At 40.3% G+C, this 23,440-nt stretch overlaps 1 protein-coding gene across 3 annotated transcripts in view; it reads left to right on the top strand.

The window, feature by feature from the left end:
* The window catches only part of SNX31 (sorting nexin 31), an 83,205-nt gene extending 62,064 nt beyond the window's left edge, over positions 1 to 21,141 (top strand). Inside the window, exons 9-13 of one of the 3 annotated variants that reach the window (XR_008536932.2) lie at positions 3,232 to 3,309; positions 9,608 to 9,664; positions 12,727 to 12,891; positions 20,050 to 20,263; positions 20,997 to 21,141. Coding sequence is in view for 2 of the 3 variants with exons in the window: in XM_054657426.2 (XP_054513401.1) it covers positions 3,232 to 3,309; positions 9,608 to 9,664; positions 12,727 to 12,822 (231 nt within the window). In the remaining variant the exon portion in view is untranslated. Of the gene's footprint in view, positions 1 to 3,231; positions 3,310 to 9,607; positions 9,665 to 12,726; positions 13,813 to 20,049; positions 20,264 to 20,996 lie in introns of those variants that run through there. The other 2 variants (XM_054657426.2, XM_016959732.4) reach the window with 2 other exon arrangements.
* The last annotated feature ends 2,299 nt before the right edge of the window (positions 21,142 to 23,440 follow it).

The raw sequence follows: 23,440 nt of genomic DNA, 5'->3' as shown, positions 1-23,440 counted from the left end.
GAATCTGTGCTGTATATCTGGCTTTTGACTGTTACTAGTCACAGGAGATCAGGTGTGGAATTTCCCACTTGTGGCATCATTTAAGTGGCTCAAAAAGTTTCACATTTTGGACTTTTGAATTAGGGATGCTCAATCCATATCTCTCTTATCTGGAAAGCAAAAGTTTTACCCCAGAAACCCCCCAGTAGACTTCCTATTATGTTTCAATGGCCAGAACTGGATCATATGACCACTCCTAGCTGTAAGGGAGTCTGGGAACCAAGCATCTAGCAAAGAGAAGCAGGATTTATGATTGGCTTAGAGTAAGCATGAACCATTGCCTGGGACTGAGCATGTTATCGTCCCAAACAAAATCAGGGTCTCTTAGGAAAGAAGAAGGGGCAATGGCTGTTGCATAGCCAACTATCCATGTCTACCATAGGCTTTTAACTAAAATTGGAGTGGAAATGCTAAAAAAGAGAAAATCTAAACACCAAATCCAATTGAAAAGTCCTTTTTACTAAATTAAGCCATTTCAAATTGAAACCGTAATTGTAGGTGTTCTGAAATGGAATCAAAATAGTAAAGTACTCTTTGCATTGATGTCATATTCAACTTGAGTCTCTGGTGATCAGGCTAAGTTCCATGGAACACTCTGGTTCAGAAACCAAGGCCCCTTTTGACTCTTTACTTCTAGTATAGTTGAGTCATTATATCAAAGTCCTCTGAAAACATGAAGTACTAAACCAAAATTCTAGGTTAAAGGAGTGAGTCCTTAGGTCCACCTTAAATATGAAACATCTTTAGGGAAATGGTAGACTGGTTTGCTAAGGCAAGATTATCAGTCACTTGGAGAGACATAGAGAGATTTGGGTAGTAAAACTACCTCCCAACCTCAGAATGCTAAGTGCGGTTAAATTTTACTATGATTTTTCAATCTAGTCAGTAGCAAATGAGTTTAAACCACCATAAAGAGGTGCAATAAACATTCTTTCAAAGGATTCCTAGTAAGGTCTTATTTCCCCTGGAGTGTGAGTTTTATTGATGTACACCCAAAGGCTACTTTTTAAAAACATTATAATTTTTATGGATATATAATAGTTGTGCACACTCAAGGGCTAATTTGTAAAAGGTGGAAATGTGACTTGTGTGCTTTGCAAATACAAATGAGGGCTTGGGCCCAAATCTTTTTGAGACCTTTTAAATGAAATCTGAATCGTTGGCCAGGCGCAGTGGCTCATGCCTGTAATCCCAGCACTTTGGGAGGCCAAAGCCGGCAGATCACTTGAGGTCAGGAGCTTAAGACCAGCCTGGTCAACATGGTGAAACACCATCTCTACCAAAAGAACAAAAATCATCTGGGCATGGTGGCAGGCACCTGTAATCCCAGCTACTCGGGAGGCTAAGGCAGGAGAATCCCATGAATCTGGGAGGCGAAGGTTGTAGTGAGCCAAGATTACACCACTGTGCTCCAGCCTGGGCGACAGAGCAAGACTCCATCTCAAAAAAAAAAAAACAACAACTCGATCCTTTTGTTTTGTCTTTTTAAATTTTTTTATTCATTTTCAATCTTTTCATATTTAATAAACCTGACAGTTTATAGCAGAGTCCTGGCCTATGTACTTGTCTACATTGTATAAGAATATGGAATTGGTCTGCATCTTATTGGACACTATTAAACATCCTTCCTAGCTGCATTTGCTCAGGGTTTTATTGTTTATTTTATTATCTGGTTTTGCATAGGTTACATATATGCACATATAAACAGGGCTAGTTCTTAGCAAAGCTAGGAAGTCAAAATGTTTGCACAAATGCCCCATCTGTTAATTCTTTTAAAAATTGATGTCAGCCCTTTTTTCTCTCTTCCCCCTTTTCCCCTTTTAAATAAAATTAATTCCTGTAATGCTCTACACCCCTGCAAGACATTGAGAGCTGTATGTAGCCCATTTTCCCTCTAATTCTGCTTTCTGTGTTCTCCCCTCCAAGAACTTCCTACTTGGCTACCACCCCAGCCTGTGCTTTCTCTCACTCTCTCCTCCCTTCTCCTCTCCATCCTCCCCTCCAACACAGTGACCACCCCTGAACACAGGCCTGCGCTAAGTTCTTCTAGCCTCAACTTTGATTGGCAGTTGTCCCAAACCTTAGTAGGGCCAAAGGAGAAAACAGCAAGCCAAGAATTAAGAGCAGGACAAGAGAGAAAAAGGATAAGTGGGAAAGGAGCAAATGGGAAAATCACAGGGAACCTTCAATTTTGCTCATAGTATTGAAGAGCCTGGAATAAGGAAGCCCAGCTTTTGTGTAGCAAGTTGTACAACTGTGAGTGTCTTGGCACTAATGATGATTAAGCCACGAAGGATAGTGGAGGTGACTATGAGTCTAGAACATGAGTGATTAAAGATACTAGAAAAATAAGAAAGTGGGCCAGCGACGGTGGCCCACACCTGTAATCCCAGTACTTTGGGAGGCGAGGCGGGTGGATCACTTGAGGTCAGGAATTTGAGACCAGCCTGGCCAACATGGTGAAACCCCGTCTCTACTAAAAATACAAAAAAATTAGCTGGGCGTGGTGGCGTGCTGAAGCGGGAGAATCGCTTGAACCAAGGAGGCGGGGGTTGCAGTGAGCCAAGATCACAGCCACAGCACTCCAGCCTGGGTGACAGAGTGAGACTATGTCTCAGAGAAAAAAAAAGAAAAAGAAAAAGAAAAATAAGAAAGTGAAGTGAAGAAAAACAGCTGATCTTTTTTTTCAGTTTAGTAAAAGCAATAAGGTGCTAATATATTCCTTCAAACAAACCAGTTACTTTTATGCCCAGTAGAGATCTCTCAATAATTATGTATACAATGTCTAGAATTAAATATAGGATTGACCATCATCAGTTCATCTCATTATAATAATAATAATAATTAGTTTTTATTGTTTATTGCTCATAAAACATGATCTGCTTACAAAATAATAGAAAACATGGGATGCAAGGGGGTGAGTTTTAAGAGGAAAAATGTTAATAGTGAGATCCTGGACATTTTTCATTTCTTTAAAAAATTTGCTGTAAATATATCCACATAATTGAGAAAATTTATAGTTACTTGCTAATTGGATCTTATGAAAACTTCTAGAGGTTAACGAAGAAATCTAAATTCTTGAATGTGTGTTATTGGAGGGCAGAGTCAAAATCCGCTTTGTGGTGTGAGGAGGGAAGAAAGAGAGTGAAGATTTCTTCGGTTACAAGAGTTCTTTATTCCTGCATTTCTTAGGCTTTTTTGCTGAGTAGCTGCTTGAAAAAGATGATCTCAGAAAAGATGGTAAAGCTAGCTGCTGAGAATACAGAAATGGTGAGTGCTCTTATCTGTGTCTATTTTTCACTTTATGTTCCCACCATCAGCCAACAGTTGGAGACCAAACTACACTCATGAGCTCCCTGAGCCAGCAGGTCTAGTCCTAAAGGGAGGACTCCAAACCACAGAAGTGAGCTCCTCTTCCCTCTGGTAGCTCAGTGGTCAGGATGGCAGGGCAGAAGGAAGCCTGTCTTTAGAATTGAAGTCATTTTTCCAATGAGAAGTCATCTTTGGGTTACTGAGAATTCTAACTCTCGACTTTGTATCGTTTTATTTCAGCCTTCTCTGACATGGAGGCTTTCAGATTTATTATAGAAGCTACATCTTCAAGTCAGGGTCTTGAGGGGGTCTTTAACACAGTGGGGATGATCTTATTATAAGTTTATCTCTAGAAAGAATCCATAGCTTCTTGATACTTCCATTGTGCCAAATGAAAATGCCTTTAACAGTTGGGGGAAGTAGTAAAATAAACTCTCAAGGCTATTTTTTTTCCTCAATATAAAATTAAACTTTATTGTTCCAGTGTTTATTTATTATTATATTTATTAAAGGCCTAGTAACTCATCAAAAAGGTTGGTGAGAAGGCTGTGAAAAAAATATATTTTAAACTGTTTTAATTGCCTAGTCATTATCATGATACAAGTACGTCCCAAACAAGACAGTACAATTTTTTTTAAAATGATTAGAAATACCAATGCCTGGGGCCAGGCATGGTGGCTCATGCCTGTAATCCCAGCACTTCAGGAGGCCAAGTCGGGGGATCACTTGAGGTCAGGAGTTTGAGACCAGCCTGGCCAACATGGTGAACCCCCATCTCCACTAAATACACAAAATTAACTGGGTGTGGTGGTGGGCACCTGTAGTCCTAGCTACTGGGGAGGCTGAGGCAGGAGAATTGCTTGATCCCAGAAGACAGAGGTTGCAGTGAGCCAAGATGACACCATTACATTCCAGCCTGGGTGACAGAGTGAGACTCCATCTTAAAAAAAAAAAAGAAAGAAAGAAATACCAGTACCTGGTTGACATTCATAAACTTAATTCTTTTGTAGAATATTATATTGATATTTTAAAATATAATAGAAAATATTGGGAAACTTTTCTTTTCTTTTCTTTTCTTTTTTTTTTTTTTTAGATGGAGTCTCACTCTGTCGCCCAGGCTGGAGTGCAGTGGTGCATCTCGGCTCACTGCAAGCTCCGCCTCCCGGGTTCACACCATTCTCTTGCCTCAGCCTCCCGAGTAGCTGGGGCTACAGGTCCCTGCCACCACGCCCAGCTGATTTTTTGTATTTTTTTTTTTTTTAGTAGAAACGGGGTTGCACCATGTTAGCCAGGATGGTCTCGATCTCCTGACCTCATGATCCACCCGCCTCGGCCTCCTAAAGTTCTGGGATTACAGGCATGAGCCACCGCACCCAGCCAGGAAACTTTTCTAATGTTTTCATTTAAATTTAGACTAAGAGGATGGATGACATCTTTAGTTAACATTGATCTTTACTTGACTTTCCAGCTTTTTTCTAAGAAAATAGCTGTGTTTTGTAATTATTTCTCTTTCTTCTAGAACTGAACGTACCTTTTCCAGGGAAAATAAATTCACTGCCTCTTGGTGATTGAACAATTCAAAATGTGCTAGAGAGTAGTAAATCAAAGCAATAAAAGGATCAAGGAAACTCTTTTTAAAAGAGTAGTATAATAAAATCCAACGTCTCAGGCAGGATGGACCCTCTTAGGCTGAGATTATTGTATGTATTAAAAAGAAGAAAGAGAAAAGTAATTAACTGAAGTAGCCTCATTAAAAGGGAGAAGTGCTCTCAAATGTGGATGAAAAAAATGTAAGCTACTTGATTCAGGAAATACTTGTACAATGAGTAGCTAAAGAGTTAACTCAGTAAAATGGAGAAAGTAGTAATCTATTTAAAGTTTTCAAGAAAAACAACCACACTATGTATCTTAAGTTTGCACATGAACCGAAATCCATAATTAATCTCTGAGGTTAGCAAAATCAGCACATTAGTCAGTACCCTTGTATTGCTTTATCCAAATATTTAACACGTTTTAGTTCCAGAAACTCTTTATTTTTTTTACTTATTTTGGCTCTTGGAATGAAAAGTTCAGACCTTTCATTTTGAAAATTGGGTTTCCAAGAGGATTTTGTAAGGATAGTCTGCATTTTAATCTCGAATTTTATCTACAAAGCTCTCGGTAGAGGGGAACCTGGGAGGTAGAGAGAGCAGACAGTTCAGTGTTTGAACTCATCCTGAGTGCTGGGCCCCCTCACAAGTACAGTCGATTAAAGTCATTTTGTGGCTCAAGGAAACCATATAAATGTACCATGGCGACATTCCCTTGTTTTCCAGGGAAACACACGAAGTCAAAACTGACACATAGCACTTATAGAAGGCTTGTATGGACTAGGACACAGAGGTCTCTATTTTGCAGGGCAGGTTCTGAGTCCTGAATCAATTTCCTTAATATTTGCTGCTCTTAATTAGAGCAGAATTATAAAGGATTGCTTTATTTAAAAATAAAGTATATTAGTTAGAGTTAGGTTTTGCTGCATATAATAGAAAACAAAAGACAAAACAAGTGTCTTAGACACAATGAAGTTTGTTTCTCTCTCATCTAAAAGAAGTCCAGAGGTAGGCAGTCTAGGGCTGGATGGGGTGGCTCCATAATATCAACACAGACCTTTCTGTTGTGGATCTTCTGTATGTGGCTTTCACTTCATCCCCAAAATGGCTGCCAGAACACCCATCATTACATCCACATTCTAGGCAGCAAGTATGAGGAAAATATGAAGCAGGGCTCACTTCTTTTCTTTAAGGAGAAATTTCAGAAGTCTCACTCAGAATTTCCCCTACGACAATTGGCCAAGAGATAGTCACATCACAGGCCCACACCTAGCTGCAAGGGAGTCTGGTAAATGTGGTCTTTTAGCAGGGCGTGTTGTCTATTCAAATAAAACTGGGTGTAATTACTAAGGAAGAAGGGTGGAATGGATAATGGAGTAAACTACCAACAATCTCTGCCATTTAGAGAGTTCCAAAAGACACCAAGAAAAGAGAGTAGATGTATTTTATGCAATAGATGTGTTCCTAAGGAATTTCTGAAAGTGCATTATTATTATTTTACATATTGAACTGTAATCTGGATACATGAGATGTACATCAGGAGTATGCTGGTGAATAATTTTCTGACTTAAAAAGACTTTTTTTTTTTTTTTTAAGACAGGCTCTGTCTCCCAGGCTGGAGTGCAGTGGTGCAATCTCAGCTCACTGCAACCTCCACCTCCCAAGTTAAAGCCATCCTCCCCACTGCAGTCTCCTAAGTACCTGGTACTATAGGCACACACCACCATGCCTGGCTAATTTTTGTATTTTTTGTAGAGACAGGGGTCTCACTATGTTGCCCAGGCTGGTCTCAAACTCCTGAGCTTAAGCAATCAGCCTGTCTTGGCCTCCCGAAGTGCTGAGATTACAGGTGTGAGCCACTGTGCCTGGCAAGAAACAATTTATATTTCTAATAATCTATACCTAGTTTGTATATTTTTCCCTTTGTTTTTCTTAAAAGTAGATCTGATCTCAAAATTAGTTTCCCTCAAAAATGGCAAAGAACAAGATGGCTTTCTGATTCCTGATTACCTTACACCTCTTACTCCATCCTCAACTGCCATCACCAGATGTATTTTTCCCTCCATTCTTCTTTCCTTTTAGGCAAAGTGAAACTATTTAAAAGGCAACTGGCAATTTTAAACATGTTTCTATTATATAGTGAGGAGGGGAAACACCAAGGACAGTGGCCTCTGATATCTGAGGAATGTTAGCCTTTTGAAGACCTGGTCCAATATAGAAAATGGAAAAACTGTGTATGGCAGTCAGGAGAATGGTATGAGCATAGCAGGAGGACACAGTTTTAGACAGCCAGGGGGAAATTACTGTGCAGGAATAAGTGATTATGTTATTAACAGAAACCACTCTATTGATTAAAAAGAAAGTATAGGAATACTGCATTATGAAAAAAGATTTGCTTGTTTCCCCAGCTTTATTCCTCCTAGTACATAAAGTATTGAAGGCCTTATTGCAAGAAGTCAAGGAAACTGATTATGTCAGAAATTGCTTAACATTTGTAGTGGTTCGATTTTATTTACTTTGACATAGGGAGCAGGAGGGGAAGGAGACTAGGAGAGAGAAAAATTCTGAGAATTTTCCTCCAAGCTCTGTATTTCATGGCTGCAAGACTATTTACGGACCCTAATGTAACACTGTAAAATAATAATAATAGTAGCAAAACACATAAGGCATCAGAGTGTTAATTTCTCATTTACCAAGACTTAATAACTGGTTTTTTAAAAAATATTGAGGCCGGGCACAGTGTCTCGTGCCTGTAATCCCAGCACTTTGGGAGGCCGAGGCAGGTGGATCACTTGAGGTCAGGAGTTTGAGACCAGCCTGGCCAACATGGTGAAACCCTGTCTCTACCAAAAATACAAAAATTAGATGGGCATGGTGGCGCGTACCTGTATTCCTAGCTACTTGGGAGACCGAGGCAGGAGAATCGCTTGAATCCAGGAGGTGGAGGTTGCAGTGAGCCAAGATTGTGCCACTGCACTCTAGCCTGGGCAACACAGAGAGACTCTGTCTCAAAATAAAATAAAATAAAATAAAATAAAATAAAATAAAAAATTATTGAAATAGACTTAAATATGTGAACATTTCCATTAAGAATACTAACCTAAAGGAAGTCTTATGCGTACCTCCTTAAAGCAATTGATTTTACAACAAAGTTAACCATAGTTAAAAGGTAATGCTTTTGTGCAGTGTCATGTTATTTAGCCCACTTATTTTGAAATGTCTCAGTCTATAGTCTCATGAGAAGTAAGCAATAATAAACAATTAAGTCACTTTTTTATTCTGTCATTTATGAATGCTTGTGTGTACCATGTGATGGCTAAACCTGAGGATCCAGAGTCAAAGAGCTAATATGTTGGAGGAGAAAGGCGATTAATACAGAGATGTTGACAATTGTAGGGTAAATAAATACTGCAACTTGTTTGAGTTATGTACCTAACGCACAGTTGTTTAATAGCAGTTCTTTTCTTTCCCATTAAGAAGAGTCTAAGAACTCTTTCCCCCAAAAGCCTGGCTAGGTGGTGTTTCCTAGGTGTGCCAGGCCCTCTGCCTTTCCAGATTCACTCCCACTCTGCTCTGTGCCCTGGGAGACTGTGTACTACAACCTTACCCTCAATGGGATAACTCAAGCTTGTCCAACCCACAGCCTGCGGGCTGCATGCAGCCCAGGACATGTCTGAATGTGGCCTAATGCAAATTCATAAACTTTCTTAAAACACTGAGGTTTTTTTTGTGATTTTTAAAAAGCTCATTAGCTATATTACGTGGGGACCAAGACAATTCTCTTCTTCCAGTGTGGTCCAGGAAAGCCAAAAGATTGGACATCCCTGGATAACTCATTGGGAAACCAGCAGGAGATTGGAGGGTGGGAGAAAAGTGAGAGTAGGGTGTTTATTTCTCCATGTTGGAACCTGCTGGGTCTCTGTGGCTGGAATGTCTCTCTACTGAGGGATACAGCTCCCGTCAGGCAATCTCTCCTCCTTATAGCTACAGCTACTCTCTGGTTCCAGCCCCAGCTGCTCCCTCGCCCCTTCAGGCCTAGAGGTGGTAAGAATCCTCTGGAAATCCCCCTCATTGCTAGCCCCTGGGGGCCCCAACATCCCTTCATGCATTCAATGTAATCCTGCCCACACCTCCATTAAATAGTTAAACGGTTCCTTCCTAAAATTCTCCTCAATTACCCCAAGATTGCACCATCCGTTTCCTGCTGGTATATTGGGTTTACCTTATGTACATGAGGTATATTCAAGTCTCTTGAACTTCGCTTTGATTCTTCGCTTGATTAATGGTGGCTTTTGATTAACCAAAGCCCCGCTGGGCTTTGAGTCAGCATATGGATTGCAACCCCAAGAATTATTTCAGGATTTGGAAGGACATTTCATTTTGTGTGATGTTCTTTTAAAAGCTTTCTTCAATCACAAAATCCATAGGCAACCACTAATGTGAAACATTAAGTTTTACTTAACTTTTGGGGACTCTATTTCTGTAACATTTAGACCCTGACAAGTGAAAGAGGAATGCACAGATGACAAGCAGGTGTACCTGCTGACCGGCAGCCTTTGGGACCATTAAGAGGATTATCGTGGAAGGGAAAGTGTGCTAGTTAAATAGATTGTTTGTGTGCTTGCTTCTCTGGGCTGAGCTGACTGACATTTCACTAATCTATTTAGCAGATTGAAGTTCCGGAACAAAGCAAAAGTAAAAAATACCACATTCAACAAAGCCAGGTCTGTGAGCAAAATTATGTAATTGGTACATTATAATTTTGATAAATCTGATCTTTTTTCCTCTTTAACCAAAGTCATCCCACTTTCAATAATAAGTCAGAATTATGTTTCTCAGAAGCTCCTCTTTGTAGATTGGGCCAATTGGAAGGCCATCACAGAAGTATAGTATTTTTATTGTAGCACCCCATAGCACTACCAAGAATTTTTACATAGAAAATTTCCAAGAGAAACACAAAATTATTTGGTGATTTTTTTGTACACCCCATGCACTTTTTGGAGGCAACTCTCTTTCTAGTTTGTATATGTTACATATCTAGTATATTTTGGTCTCATAGTTTTCTGCAGTATACTCTGTATAAAGCAACTTTTAAGTTTACAAAATACTTTTTGAGCATTTAGATCTGCTGTGCAGATAATAATAGAAAAAAATCACAATCAATGACATTTTTGAGCACTCATTATTGCCAGGCAGTATTCTAAGCACTTTTATGTGAATTAACACATTCCTTCACAGCCCTATAAATAAGTTGAGGAAATTAGTGCACAGAGAGGTTTTGTGACCTGCCCAAGGTTGCACAGCAGTCAATGATGGAAAGAAGCAGGCAGTCCGACCCTGGAACTATGCCTTAACTAACTGTGCCCTTGCTAACTCTTCCTTTCTAAGTCCAAATCCTAGTGTAGGTGAATGAAAGAAAAGTGACTTCTAAGTAGCATTTGAATGGGATTTCTTCTTGATCCAGCACCTGTCACAGAGACTGGTGTGTATGTAAACATCCTTAGTATATATGTACAGTATTTATAAATATGTAAGTATATAAAGTCCTTTCTTGAATGAATACAGTCAGGGAAAATAAACTAGCAGAAATGCATAAAAGCATTCTCCTTCATAATCACAGCATTTCTGGCTGGTTGGACAGAGAGACGAGATAGGAACTCCACTGCTTACTGGCTATGTGTCATTAGGCAGATCCAAAACCTAACTTCATTAGGGACTCTGATACTGCACTTCCATATCTTTGTCTGTAAAATGTAGATGGTAATCACTTCATCATTTTAATGCACCCATTTTAGCAGCATGCCGACAGCATGGAGCTGTGGTTCTCAACTTTGGCTGCACATTGGAATCACCTGGGGAGCTCTAAAAACTAATGCTTGAGCCCCACCCTCAGAAATTTGGATTTAATTGGTCTGAGGGGCCTGGGCAATGGAATTTTTAAAAGCTCCCCAAGTGGTCCTATTATACAACCAGAATTGGAACCATCATCCTAGAACACCAGTTCTCAGTGTGTGGTCCCTGGACCAACAACATCTGTATCACGTGGATCTTATTAGAAATTCAAATTCTCAGGCCCCAAACCTACTGGATGAGCAGCTCTGGGGGAAGGCCGCAGCAATCTCTTTAACACGCCCACCAGACAAATCTGATGCATGTTCAAGTTTGAGAGCCACTGTCCTAGGACAACAGATAACACTCAGCACAGCTGTGATCAGTTCAGTTGTCCTCTCAGATGAGTGGTAACTCTAATACAGGCCAACCTATCTCATGCTGTGAGTAGGACCAGCAGGTCGGAAAGAGACCTAGTGTCCAACTATATTGAGTTTTAATTTATTTTGCAAACTGTTGTATAGACCTTATCCTGAGCCATGAACTGCTATAATTACTTTTTATGTATAACTCATTTAATCCTAATAAACAACCAAAGCACTGTTATTATCCTTGGCTTACTGCACAGAGAACTGAAACACAGAAAGGTTAAGTCACTTGCTTAAGGTCACACAGTCAGTTAATATCAGAGCCAGTATTTGAACCCAAGCAGTCTTTATTTGTTGTTTAACAAATAAAATTAGTTTGTTGCTTTAACCACTTGGCAGTGAGGCCCCTCTATCAAAACAAATCCCTCGTAGAAAAAAGTTGTAGCCCATCTGCCCATTGAGGGGCTCCACATTTTTTTTTTCACTTTCCACTTTCCATAACCCTGTCTTTGAGATTTCATAAGTACTGAAGGCAAATTACTCTTTAAAGATTTGCGGTAACCCTAACCTCTAAAATGTTTTAAAATAAGCGTAACACTTTTTTTTTTTTAATGAGACAGAGTCTCGCTCCCTTGCCCAGGCTGGAGTGCGGTGGTGCCATCTCGGCTCACTGCAACCTCCACCTCCCAGGTTCAAGCGATCCTCCTGCCTCAGCCTCCTGAGTAGCTGGGATTACAGGTGTGCACCACCACATCCGGCTAGTTTTTGTAGTTTTGGTAGAGATGGGGTTTCACCATGCTGGCCAGTCTGGTCTCGTACTCCTGGCCTCAAGTGATCCACCACCTCAGCCTCCCAACGTGCTGGGATTACAGGCGTGAGCCACTGTACACGGCCTCTTCTTTTTTTTTTTTTTTTTTTTAGACAGAGTCTCACTCTGTTGCCAGGCTGAGGTGCAGTGGCACAATCTCGGCTCACTGAAACCTCTGCCTCCAGGGTTCAAGTGATTCCCCTGCCTCAGCCTCCCGAATAGCTCGGACCACAGGCGCCAGCCACCGTGCCCAGCTAATTTTTTTGTATTTTATTAGAGATGTGGTTTCACCATGTTGGCCAGGATGGTCTTCATCTCCTGAACTCGTGATCTGCCCGCCTTGGCCTCCCAAAGTGTTGGGATTACAGGCGTGAGCCACTGCGCCTGGCCGCCCAGCCTCTTTTTTAAAGTTTGTATTTGTGTGGAATGTGCCCTAAAGATTTTGGGCAAAGTTAAAAATTGAAAGTCGCATGGCTTTAAGAGGGGAAAGAGGCAAGACAGGTAGAGTTAAATGTTAACCTGGGTGACATCCCAGGGCCCTGAAAGATGCAGAGGACACATAAAACCAGTAGGCGGTGCTCTTCTCAGTCCTAACGAGTGTATTTACACTCACCCCAAAATAAAGCTTCTACAGAATAAAACTGTTTAAAATAACCATTGCTTATACAAATGTAAGCTTTCTGTTGCCCTTTCAATACTGTTTTAACCTCTGTGACTTTGTTATTGTTATGGAAATGATTTCTTTTCATTTACATTTCTGACCTCTCTGTTTACTTCACAGCAGAAAGACTATTCTAGTTTTCTATCCAGAAAAAGCAAGATTAAGATAGCTAAAGATGACTGCGTTTTTGGGAACATAAAGGAAGAAGATCTCTGAAGAAAGCTCTCATATTTTAAAATATCGTTGGAGGCTATCTCAAGACAGTGAAAGAACTTGGGGATTCAGGTGGGCTACCTACCATCAGTGGGGGAAATTTGACCTCTTCCCGTTTTTTTGGCATTAAGATAGACTGTATTCATCAAGGTATTATACCACAGCACTCTATGGAAATCTCAAGATTAGAAAAAAAAAAGAACCAAGTTATAGAGTTAGTTTTTATTTTATTTTTGCACTTCATCATGACAGTATAGAGTTTGTTTTTAATGTCTCATAAATGACAAGTGGCAAATTCAAATCAACTCATATAAAACTCATTCTATTTTTTCTCTAAAATAGATCTTTATATGGCTTCATGAAGTCTTTTATGTGTTTTGAATTTACATAAATGAAAGTCTCATAAAATATCATAAAGGTATTTTGGATCAATTTCTAAAGATGTGACTCTTCAACGGAGGAAAATAGGGCTCTAAGAAATGGAATCACTGAAAAAGAAACCTGGGTTCTCTGATCTATCCACACAGAACTAAAGCAAGGAGGTGATGAAATACTTATCTGTTTCCTCACATAAGTCTGAGCCTACCAATATGGATGTACTCAAAGTGAAATGCTGCCCTGTTCTCTGCTTGACCATTGTTATAATTTTATTCTGTCCTTAGAGTACTGAAGGCAGTTCAATAATCAACATGCTATTTGGAATGTTTTAATTTGGAAAGCAATAAGGCTCTGCACCTGATATCAGATACCTTATAATTCTCTTAGCTTTAAAAATATGTATACTTTCTCACAAGGTTTTTCCTTATCTAGCTTCATCTCTCTCATGGTAATTAATGTAATTATGTATAGAATTAAGACCACAATAAGGGAGATGATCAGAGGAATCTGTATAGTGTAATTAGAAAAAGTACAATATTCTAATGTTCTAACTGGGTTGTATACCTAATTATATAATAAATACAAAATAATTCCAGTGAATATAAAATTTGTTGATTAAAATTCTGTGAATAATCTTTTTGAAATATAGAATCTATTAAAATTCTATAATATTTATAAACATATGCCTATAGCTGTAACTCCTAGTACTGGAAGTTTTTATATTTAAATTTTAGGCTGTAGTAGGATATTTTTGCAGAGACTCACAAACATCTCAAATCTTCCTAAGTGAATGTGTTAATGGACTAGGATCCTCTTCAGATTAAATTGGAAGTTTATCTACTATTTTGCCAATTTAAGAGTAGTCAAGCTCTATCTCTTTTTAATAGCAAACACCTACACAATGGAAGAGGCTATCAGAGAAAACAAGAATGCAACAAATTGTATTTGGAGTAAGAAGACACATAAATTGAACCATATATAACTGCTGTCTTTGTAGGCCAAAAATAGTTTTATGTTGACAATTTCATGTTTCAACTTGATATGTAAGAGAGTGAGTAATCCCAGACAACATGTGGTTGGTGTCAAAAGTGTGCTATGTGGGCTGGGCATGGTGGCTTACTCCTGTAACCCCAGCACTTTGGGAGGCCAAGGCGGGATGATCACTTGAGCCCAGTAGTTCAAGACCAGCCTGGGTAACATAGTGAGACCCAATATCTATTAAACAACAACAACAACAACAACAACAGCGTAGTGTGGACCTGCATGTCAAAGGACATCGGGGCCATCAGGAAAGCCCCAAGGGGAAGAGGGACTTTGAAGAAAGAGTAGAGCCATGTGAGCAAAGGTAGGGCACCCTAGAGAAAGGGAAGGATAGTTACAGATGGGAGAATAAATGTGGCATTGTAGAAAAATGAGTAAACTTGCTTTGTGCTAGCGAAGTTTTAGGTTAAGGGAGTAGTTAGGAAATAAAGCTAAGAAGTGGGATGGATCAGAAATATATGCATATCCTAATGCAGCATCTCTACAGTATATGTAGAGCAGTTTATCCTTTGAGGATGCACAAAAACAGAAGCATTTTATTTAATAGTTTTTTTTCCAAACATTGAGATTATCATCAGTGTCAGAATATGAGAAGAAAAATACAATTGATGACATGCATTCCACAGTATATAAATATAACATGAAGAATAAAGGAACTAGGGTAGCACCTGATAAAACAAAAATTGAAACAAAATTCAAAACTTATTTTGTAAAATGATACATTTCTTAGTAGTTATGTGAGAGAAGAAGGAGCTATTAGCCTTTTTGGGGGATTACTGGGCCTAGTTTTATCTAGGAATTTAGGAGTTTAAATCACTTCTGGATCAAAACACTTGATCATTGTGTAAAAAGTCAGAACTTCAGCTGCCAGAGTGAGCTCCCCAGCTGCAGGTGCTGGGAGAAGATGGCAAGTGAGACCCCCTCATCACTCCAGGAGGTGAGGACCTCACTCTGCGGTAGTCCCTGCCACCGGCACAGCCGCCCCAGCACTGGAGAAGCCGTCAGCTGGTGCGTGGCTTTATCAGGTAGGTGACTGTTGATATCCTTCAGTAACTGCTAATCCTAAGGGGTGTGACATGGCTTTGCCAATTACCAGCCTATGCCTTTGTCCACTCCTCATATCCCTGCAAAAATGGTCCCCAGGCAACCACATTTTCTCCTGCCATGTCTATATCTACCATCACTTCTTTCCACTTCTAGATATTCATATGAGATTTTACTGCTGTTTATACTCCTAAAATAACTGGCATAAGCAATGTGCCCACAGGCAAACACAACTGAGTTTGAAAATTTCACACAAATCATAATGAGAATAACTATTGGACAGAGGTGATTAAATTGTGGTCAGGCCCCACCGAGCCCCTTTGGGCCCTATGGAGGGAAGCATGTGCAGGCTTTGATTGAAGAGCTGACAGCAGAGAAACATGCTACAGGGAGTGGCAGTGCCCGGAAGAGTTCCCCAATAAAATGGAAATTGTTTCTAGGGGATCATGCCACCTGGGGAATGCAAGAAGGAGATACTCATGAGCAGGGAGCCTCTTTACCCCCAGGACTGATGCAGACTGTGAGGTGCTGCTGGTTTCTACAGACACTTGGACAGTGCACTGTGAACAGCTTTTGACTGACCAATAAGGAGCTGCTCTGTTTACAGAAAGCATTTCCAAAGTGAATGGACAACATCCTCCTGTTTGGAAGGCTGCTGCTTTGATCAAAGAAGGTAAAAACAGATTAGCTGAGGGGGCTGAACTGCATGCTGTCTTTCTTACAGTAATGGAAGAACTGAACAGTAGTAGAAGCCTCCATGTTTGGGTTTTTACTGATTCATGGGCAGTGACCAATGGCCTGGCCATACACTCAGGCAAGAGGACGATGGAAATCTGATCTATTAAAGGAATGTCCATATGGTGCATAGCCCTATAGAAATTTGAGGGGTGCATTAAAGGAGAATAAGTCAATGCCCATCAGAAGAACTTCCTCCCCAGGCTGAGAAGGTGACTGGAATAGACAAGCAGTTATCTCAGTGTCTCCCTTGTGGTCACCACCTGGTCCATGAAGTGAGTGGATATAGGAATACTGCAGTAGTGCAGAGATGGGATGAATCTAAACATGTTCCTTTTGCATCTTTGCAGGCACAGAATGCCAATAAGAACTGTCCTGTTTGTCAGCAAGAGAGACAGAAACTTCCAGTGGCTATGGGGCAGATTGCCTGGTGGGAAGGCCCTGACCAGAGCTGGCAAGTGAAACTGATGCTGGTAGCCCTGGGGGGCTACACATTGGTCTTGACAGGAATTAGACACTGACTGTGGACTGGGCTTTGCTTCCTTAGTGGAAGATGAAAATGCTCAGAGCACCATAAAAAAACAAGAGCTGAAGACTTGCATGGATTTGTACAGACAACTGTCATTTCTTCAGACCAAGGAACAATGTATAAGTCATAATATCCAACAATGGGCAGAGAGATACCTCCTTAGAGTAATAGTTTAGTAATAGAGAAGTAGAAGGAGTATAAAACATTGGTTGTCTAGAACAGGGAGATAAATTATGAAGGGCTGGCTTACACACCTTCACAGGTAGGTGCTAACACTCAACATGAATGGGACTAAAGGAGTGTCCCCACTAGATTTTTCTGTTTTTTTTTTGTTTTTTGGTTGATTTGGGAAGAGGGACTGGGGAGGATGCTGATATGACTATGCAATTCTTGCCAAGGGAGGAGTACACTAGTATAATGACTATAATTTTCTCTTTCTTCCCCAAACAACCTCAATTTTTTTTTCTCTCCTCTACCTGATGCAATGATCCTAGGACCAGGGCTACAACTACAAGTGCTGGAAGCAAGGATGATTTCTAAGCAAGAAGCTGTAACTACATTTTTAAACTTTGTATCTGAATTCCTAAGGGGATAATGCGGGTGGGTTGTGCCTTCACCCCATCTAAGAAATTGGGATCAAGAGTGAATGCAGCTATGTTCTCTGGTGGCAAAACTAGCTCACTAGTTCTGCACCTGTGTAACCTTACCCTATCTGAATGGCAGTGGATTGAGGAGGAGCTACTTGCTAGACTAGTATTGCTGCCCACAATCTAGACCAGCACAGTGGCAATTCTAATGTCCCTTCCAAAGGTGAAAAAGTTTGAGTATTAATGGAGAGAAGGAGAAAAAGTAGCTGAGAGTAAAGAAAAAAAATGTTATTAATGGAAGGAAATTCAATATTACATTAATACCTCAAAAGAGTCTCAGAGCAAAAGATGACATGATGTCTCGGCTCAGTTATTCCAGATGCCTCAAAGGGTGAGGCTAGTTGCCAAGACCACTCCTGTTTTTGGCACCTGATAAGATTGAGAGGAAACCTGCAAACCTGAGTGACTTTACTCTGGGAGACATTCATACACAATGATGGACTGGACTAATTATTAATGACTGTGTGGGATTCTAGTAATAAGGCAGTATCTTTTGAATTGTATATCCTTTTGTAAAAATTATTTTTCTGTAGAGACAAGGTCTTGCTATGTTGCCTAGGCTGGTCTCAAACTCCTGGTCTCAAGTGATCCTACTACCTCTGCCTCCCAAAGTGCTGGAATTACAGGTGTAAGCCACCATGCCTGGCCTGTATATTCTTTTGATGTAAGGGATCTGTGTTTGAAAACCAGGGGGTGGCCTGATAGTTTAGAGTAAACGTTTAGTAATAGAGAAGTAGAACAACTAATTAGAACATTGGTTGTCTAGAATGGGGAGATAAAATGAAGGGCTGGTTTACATGCCTTCACAAGTATGTGTTAACACTCAACATGAAGGGACTAAAGGACTGTCCCCATCAGTGGCTGGTGGTGTTATGATACATATATATTGGTTTTCATCCATGGTTCCTGGCTCATAACTCTAAAATCCCATATATATATATGAGCTAACATCCTCCCCAGAACTAGGTCTCAGTTTACATCAGCGTGTGGTCAGCATACAGCTTGCACACATCCCCACATGGACATTTAAGCAAATTTTACATTAAACATTTCAGTTAGAAATTACCTTAAGATTACCCTCAAAGTAAAATTGAGAAGAGCTTGGTGATCCTAATTTGTGGAAAAAACAAGTAGGTGCCAACCTTTGGTGGTAAAACAGTGGCAAAATGATTCTAAAATACCAAACAAGGGAAAACTACAAAAGAAAACTCAGCAATAGAGGCAAGTCTACTTTCTCAGCTGCTGTTTTAGCTGTCCCTTGTCCTGCAGCGTGTATTCAGTGGCCCATGAGGGGAGTGGCTTGCGTGGACGCAGGACTGCGGAAGACAGGGGAGAGTTCTCTCCTTCCTGTCACCCATAGTCCAAGAAAAATGTCAAAAAAGTAGGTATGCTTTTCTGTCACACAAAAAAAGACATGCTGAGTTAACTTAAAAAAAGTATGGCTAACCAACGATTTCTTAAAAGATGGCTTTTAAGCTTTGTAATTGTACTTTCTCCCCACTTTATTGAGGTATAATTACATTTTGCTCATAAGTTACTTTATAATAGCTAACAGTTGTATTCTTACGAAGTAAGTTGTTTGTATCACAATTTTAAGAAAAATTAGACAGCTACAGAAAAGTACATGATGTCATTGGTGGGCTTGGGTCTTTGGTCTAGCCCTAGTCCATGTATTTTTCTGTAGGGCAAAGTCTTTAGCTAACCGGATAGCTTTACTTGTGTGATAGCTTGAGAGAGGTTAGACATTCTGTTGATTTAAAGGTGCTGACCTTAGTGATTTTGCACTGCTCCTGCACCAAATGTGGTTTCTTTCCCAGAAATGTGGTAACACACAGTTGGCTGTACTTCCTAATGGGTTTTCCATCTGTCCACATGAGCTCATATGTATTTGATGGGTTCTGAGTTGCAGCAGTTGTCTGGGCGGAGGCACTCAGAGCAGCAGGCTGAAACTCGTCCTCTGAGTTGGCTTTGCTGTGCGCATGCATGCTCTTATCCTCACTGGAAACTGGTCCTGGCAGAATTTCTGGGGAGGTTCCCTTTGTCATGGTGTCTAGTGTGCAGAGGAAGAGAAGATAGAAATCTACTACTGTATCTGGGTCCTGATCAGGGGAAGTTCAGAATTTGATTTTCTACAACACAAAAATGCTGAGTAAAACAAGTGAAATGGCAGTTATTAAACTTCTTAAGTATTTGTAAAAGTCAACTACCTGAAGGCAAATTCCATTCCAAAATCAGCTATTGAATTGATACCTGGGTGTTGCCTCACAATAGCTGGTGGAGCATCATGCTCTCCAGAGGCACATTGCCAACAAGTACCCCACTTATGCATAAAGAGAAAGCGATTCCACTACCATGACTTGCATAGCACCACATTAAGGAAGAACATAGTAAGATTATAAATTAGGGTTTATTTTTAATTATTGACTGGATACAAATCATAGTGGTTAAACCTAACATTTTTACAGGTAACTGGATTTTTATTAATCACGTAATATAAGTATTAGTTACTTTTGCAATTAACTATGGGTTGTTTGTGTCATAGATTCATAGATTTTTTTTAATCCTCCTCCTTTTTTTAACTTCCTCTGTTTTTCCTTTTTCTTTGTCAAAATTAAAACAGGTGACAGACATGCAGTGTGGGGGTTCACAATGAAGATAGGATGAGGAAATCTTAGGCAGTGAATTCACTGTAGAAAAATCCTAAAACCTTACTACCCTATTGCAAACTGTTACCTGCGACTTAAAAAATCCTGTTGGGTGACTAACAAAACAAAAACACAAAAAGCAACTAACTCCATTTATTTTGTTAATGTCTCTTGTGACCTGCCAGATAAACAAATAAAATTCATTTTTCAGGTCTTTGAAAAATAAAAATCAGGCCAGACATGGTGGCTCATGCCTGTAATTCCAGCACTTTGGGAGACCAAGGCAGGAGGACTACTTGAGACCAGGAGTTCAAGACCAGCCTGGGCAACACAAGGAGACTCTGTCTCTATAAATTTTTTTCTTTTTTTAAATTAGCCAGGCATGATGGAACTCACCTGTAGTCCCAGCTATTTGGGAGGCTGAGGTAAGAAGTCAGCTTGGGCCTGTGAAGTCCAGACTGCAGTAAGTCATGGTTGCACCTTGTCTCAAAATAAATAAAAAAATAAAATTATTTGGCTGGGCGCGGTGGCTCACGCCTGTAATCTTAGCACTTTGGGAGGCCGAGGCAGGTAGATTACGAGGTCAGGAGATCGAGATCATCCTGGCTAACACAGTGAAACCCGTCTCTACTAAAACTACAAAAAGTTAGCCAGGAGTGGTGGCGGGCACCTGTAGTCCCAGCTACTTGGGAGGCTGAGGCAGGAGAATGGTGTGAACCCAGGAGGTGGAGCTTGCAGTGAGCCAAGATTGTGCCACTGCACTCCAGCCTGGGTGACAGAGCAAGACTCCACCTCAAAAAATAAAAATAAAAATAAAATAAAATAAAATACTTTGAAGTCATTGTTAAGAGTCTTTTCTCATTCTGTTTGCCTTAAAATAAATCATAGGCTAAAAGCAATTTGTATTACTTATCCACCTATTTGTTTTTCTTATAAAAATGTCAAAAGTTTCCTTTCTTGCTGGTCACGAGTTGCTATAGTTTTAATGTATGTGTCCCTCCAAAATTCATATGTTAGAGCTTAAACCCCAAAGTGATGGTACTAAAAGGTAGGGCCTTTGGGAAAATGACTAAGTTAAGAGGGCCCTCCCTCATGAATGGATTAGTGCTCTTATAAAGGAGGTCAATGGGAACACCCTAGTGCATTTTGCCCTTTCAGCTTCTGCCACATGAGGACACAGGAAGAAGGCGCTACCTTGGAAGCAGAGAGAAGACTTCACCAGACACAGAATCTGCTGATGCCTTGATCTTGGACTTCTCAGCCTCCAGAGCTGTGAGAAATAGATTTCTATTCTTTTTAAGTTATCCAGTCTGTGGTATTTTATTATAGCAGCCTGAATGGAATAAGGCAGGAGTGTGTGTCCAAAGATATGTTCATTCAGTTGTATTTGCAGAAAATAGTTGTCAGAGTATGACTATATCCTCAAAAGTCAGAAAAGGATAGCCTCAGGCTTTACCCTGACATTGGCATCACAATTTTGTAAAGGTGGAAATGAAACCGCAGGATCAGTGTTTTGAGAGGAGGAGAGCAGAATTGAGGCAAAGTGTAATATAGTTCCTGGCATATGTTTCAAGACTGAGAAGGAGATGTGCTTTGCTTCTGTTTGAATGATTGCCAGGAGTTTGTTTTGGGCTAATGTAAAAGTTAAGATCCCTCTAAGCCTAAGATTTCAGTTCAGTTTAACTCCCTGGGGTAAGCTAAGTTCCATTCTAGGGTTGAAGTGAACCTTTTGACAACACAGATTGCTGGAATCCTCAACTCTCCTCATTATCTGAACTGAATGGATATCCCAAAGACTTTTGGGACCTGCAAGAACCCTTAACTTTACCTTTGCCCAGACTTAACAAGCCATGAACTATCCTGGTCTCAAAGGAGTTGAAATATTACAAAATTAGAAAGGAAACCAGGGCCAGAAAGGAACTGGAGGAAAGGTAAGATGAGCCTGGACCATGAGCTTTTCTGGTGTTATCTTCTGTTACTTTTCCTTGCCTGCTTCTAAGCAAATTTATCAAACCAGTTGCTATGATTTGAATATGTTCCTCAAAAAGCATGTGTTGGAAACTTAATTCCCAAGGCAGCAGGGCTAGAAGTTGTATAGGACATATGTTAGGTAACTTGCCTAAATGTACATTCCATCATATTTTGCCTTGTGTGTGTGTGTGACAATCTGTGTGGTTCTGGCATGTGTAGGTAAGTGGAAAGAGAAATGACAAATGGATGTTATGGCAAGGAGCTGAGATCATTTTTTTTCTTTCCAAGAGTCCAACTGTTATCTTAGTAACTTCAGAAACCCAAGGACATCTAAGATTTTACTTTGCAATTAAGAAAAGAGATCCGTTTCTGAAAGTTTTTCTTGAATATTTTTTAGTTGTGCCAGTTGCTCTAGGAAAATATTATTCTCCTGGGCTTCAAATTTTTTCTCTAACAGTTTCGCAAATACGTCCGGCACACAAAACACTTCATTTTTTTTTTTCTGGTTGTTTAAATGTTTAAAATTGTTGGGGAACGGAAATGACCCTAACTTTGGTGTAGATAAATATGTGCTACTTGTCTCATCTCCTGTACTTACTCATTCCATTGTTATGCCTGAGAACCCACAGTGTTGTGGAAAACACCTGATTCGTGCTAGCCGGGCTTGAGAGATGGGAGACCCACGGAAGCAACACCTGTCAGGAGCATGTCTCCCTCTCATGGTCATTCGTCAGTACTACAGAAACCAAATGCACCCTGGAACAGGAAAGCAGAGCTCAAAACACTTACTTCGTAGGTGCGGTGTATTTTTTTCAAACACCTCCCCATTCTGACCATATCGCCTTTCTACAGAGACAACTAGTTACATTGGGATAGTTGCTAGATCACTTTCAGTCTCTTCTGATGAGCATTCAAGTATAATATTTTTGAAAGTCTGTCTGCATTTTTTAAGACTGGATAGGAATTTATATAACGAATATAGCCAAAACCCTTCTTATCCCTAATAAGAAAACTTTCTAAATGAAAAGCCTACCCAAAGCAAATATTTCCTTTCACTTATTCATTCATTCACTCAATTGTATCTAATACAGCGATTCTCAACTCAATCCTGGCTGCACATTAGAGTTCCCTGAGCAGCTTTTAAAAATGCAGATGCCTGGGCCGTGCTTCCAGATGATTCTAACTTGATCTTGGCTAGGGCCCAGGCCGTGTTCTTTTTTTTTTTTTAGACAGAGTCTTGCTCTGTGGCCCAGGCTGGAGGGCAGTGGCACGATCTTGGCTCATGGCAACCTCTGGCTCCCAAGTTCAAGCAAGTCTATGCCTCAGCCTCCCAAGTAGCTGGGATTACAGGCACCCACCACCACGCCCGGCTAATGTTCGTATCTTTAGTACAGATGGGGTTTCACCATCTTGGCCAGGCTGGTCTTGAACTCCTGATCTCATGATCCACCCGCCTCGGCCTCACAAAGTGCTGGGATTACAGGCGTGAGATGCCGCGCCCGGCTGGCACTGTTATTTTTTAAGCTGCTGCATGATTGTAACATGCTGCCAGGTTGAAAACTACTAAGCTAATATTCCCAAACATGTCTGATGTGCCAGTCACCGTGGTGGTGCTAAGGATTCAGTGGTAG

The sequence above is a fragment of the Pan troglodytes genome, chromosome 7, assembly GCF_028858775.2.
Source record: "Pan troglodytes isolate AG18354 chromosome 7, NHGRI_mPanTro3-v2.0_pri, whole genome shotgun sequence".
NCBI lineage: Eukaryota > Metazoa > Chordata > Mammalia > Primates > Hominidae > Pan > Pan troglodytes.
The sequence above is the reverse complement of the archived record's forward strand: the minus strand, read 5'-3'. Positions and strand labels throughout refer to the sequence as shown.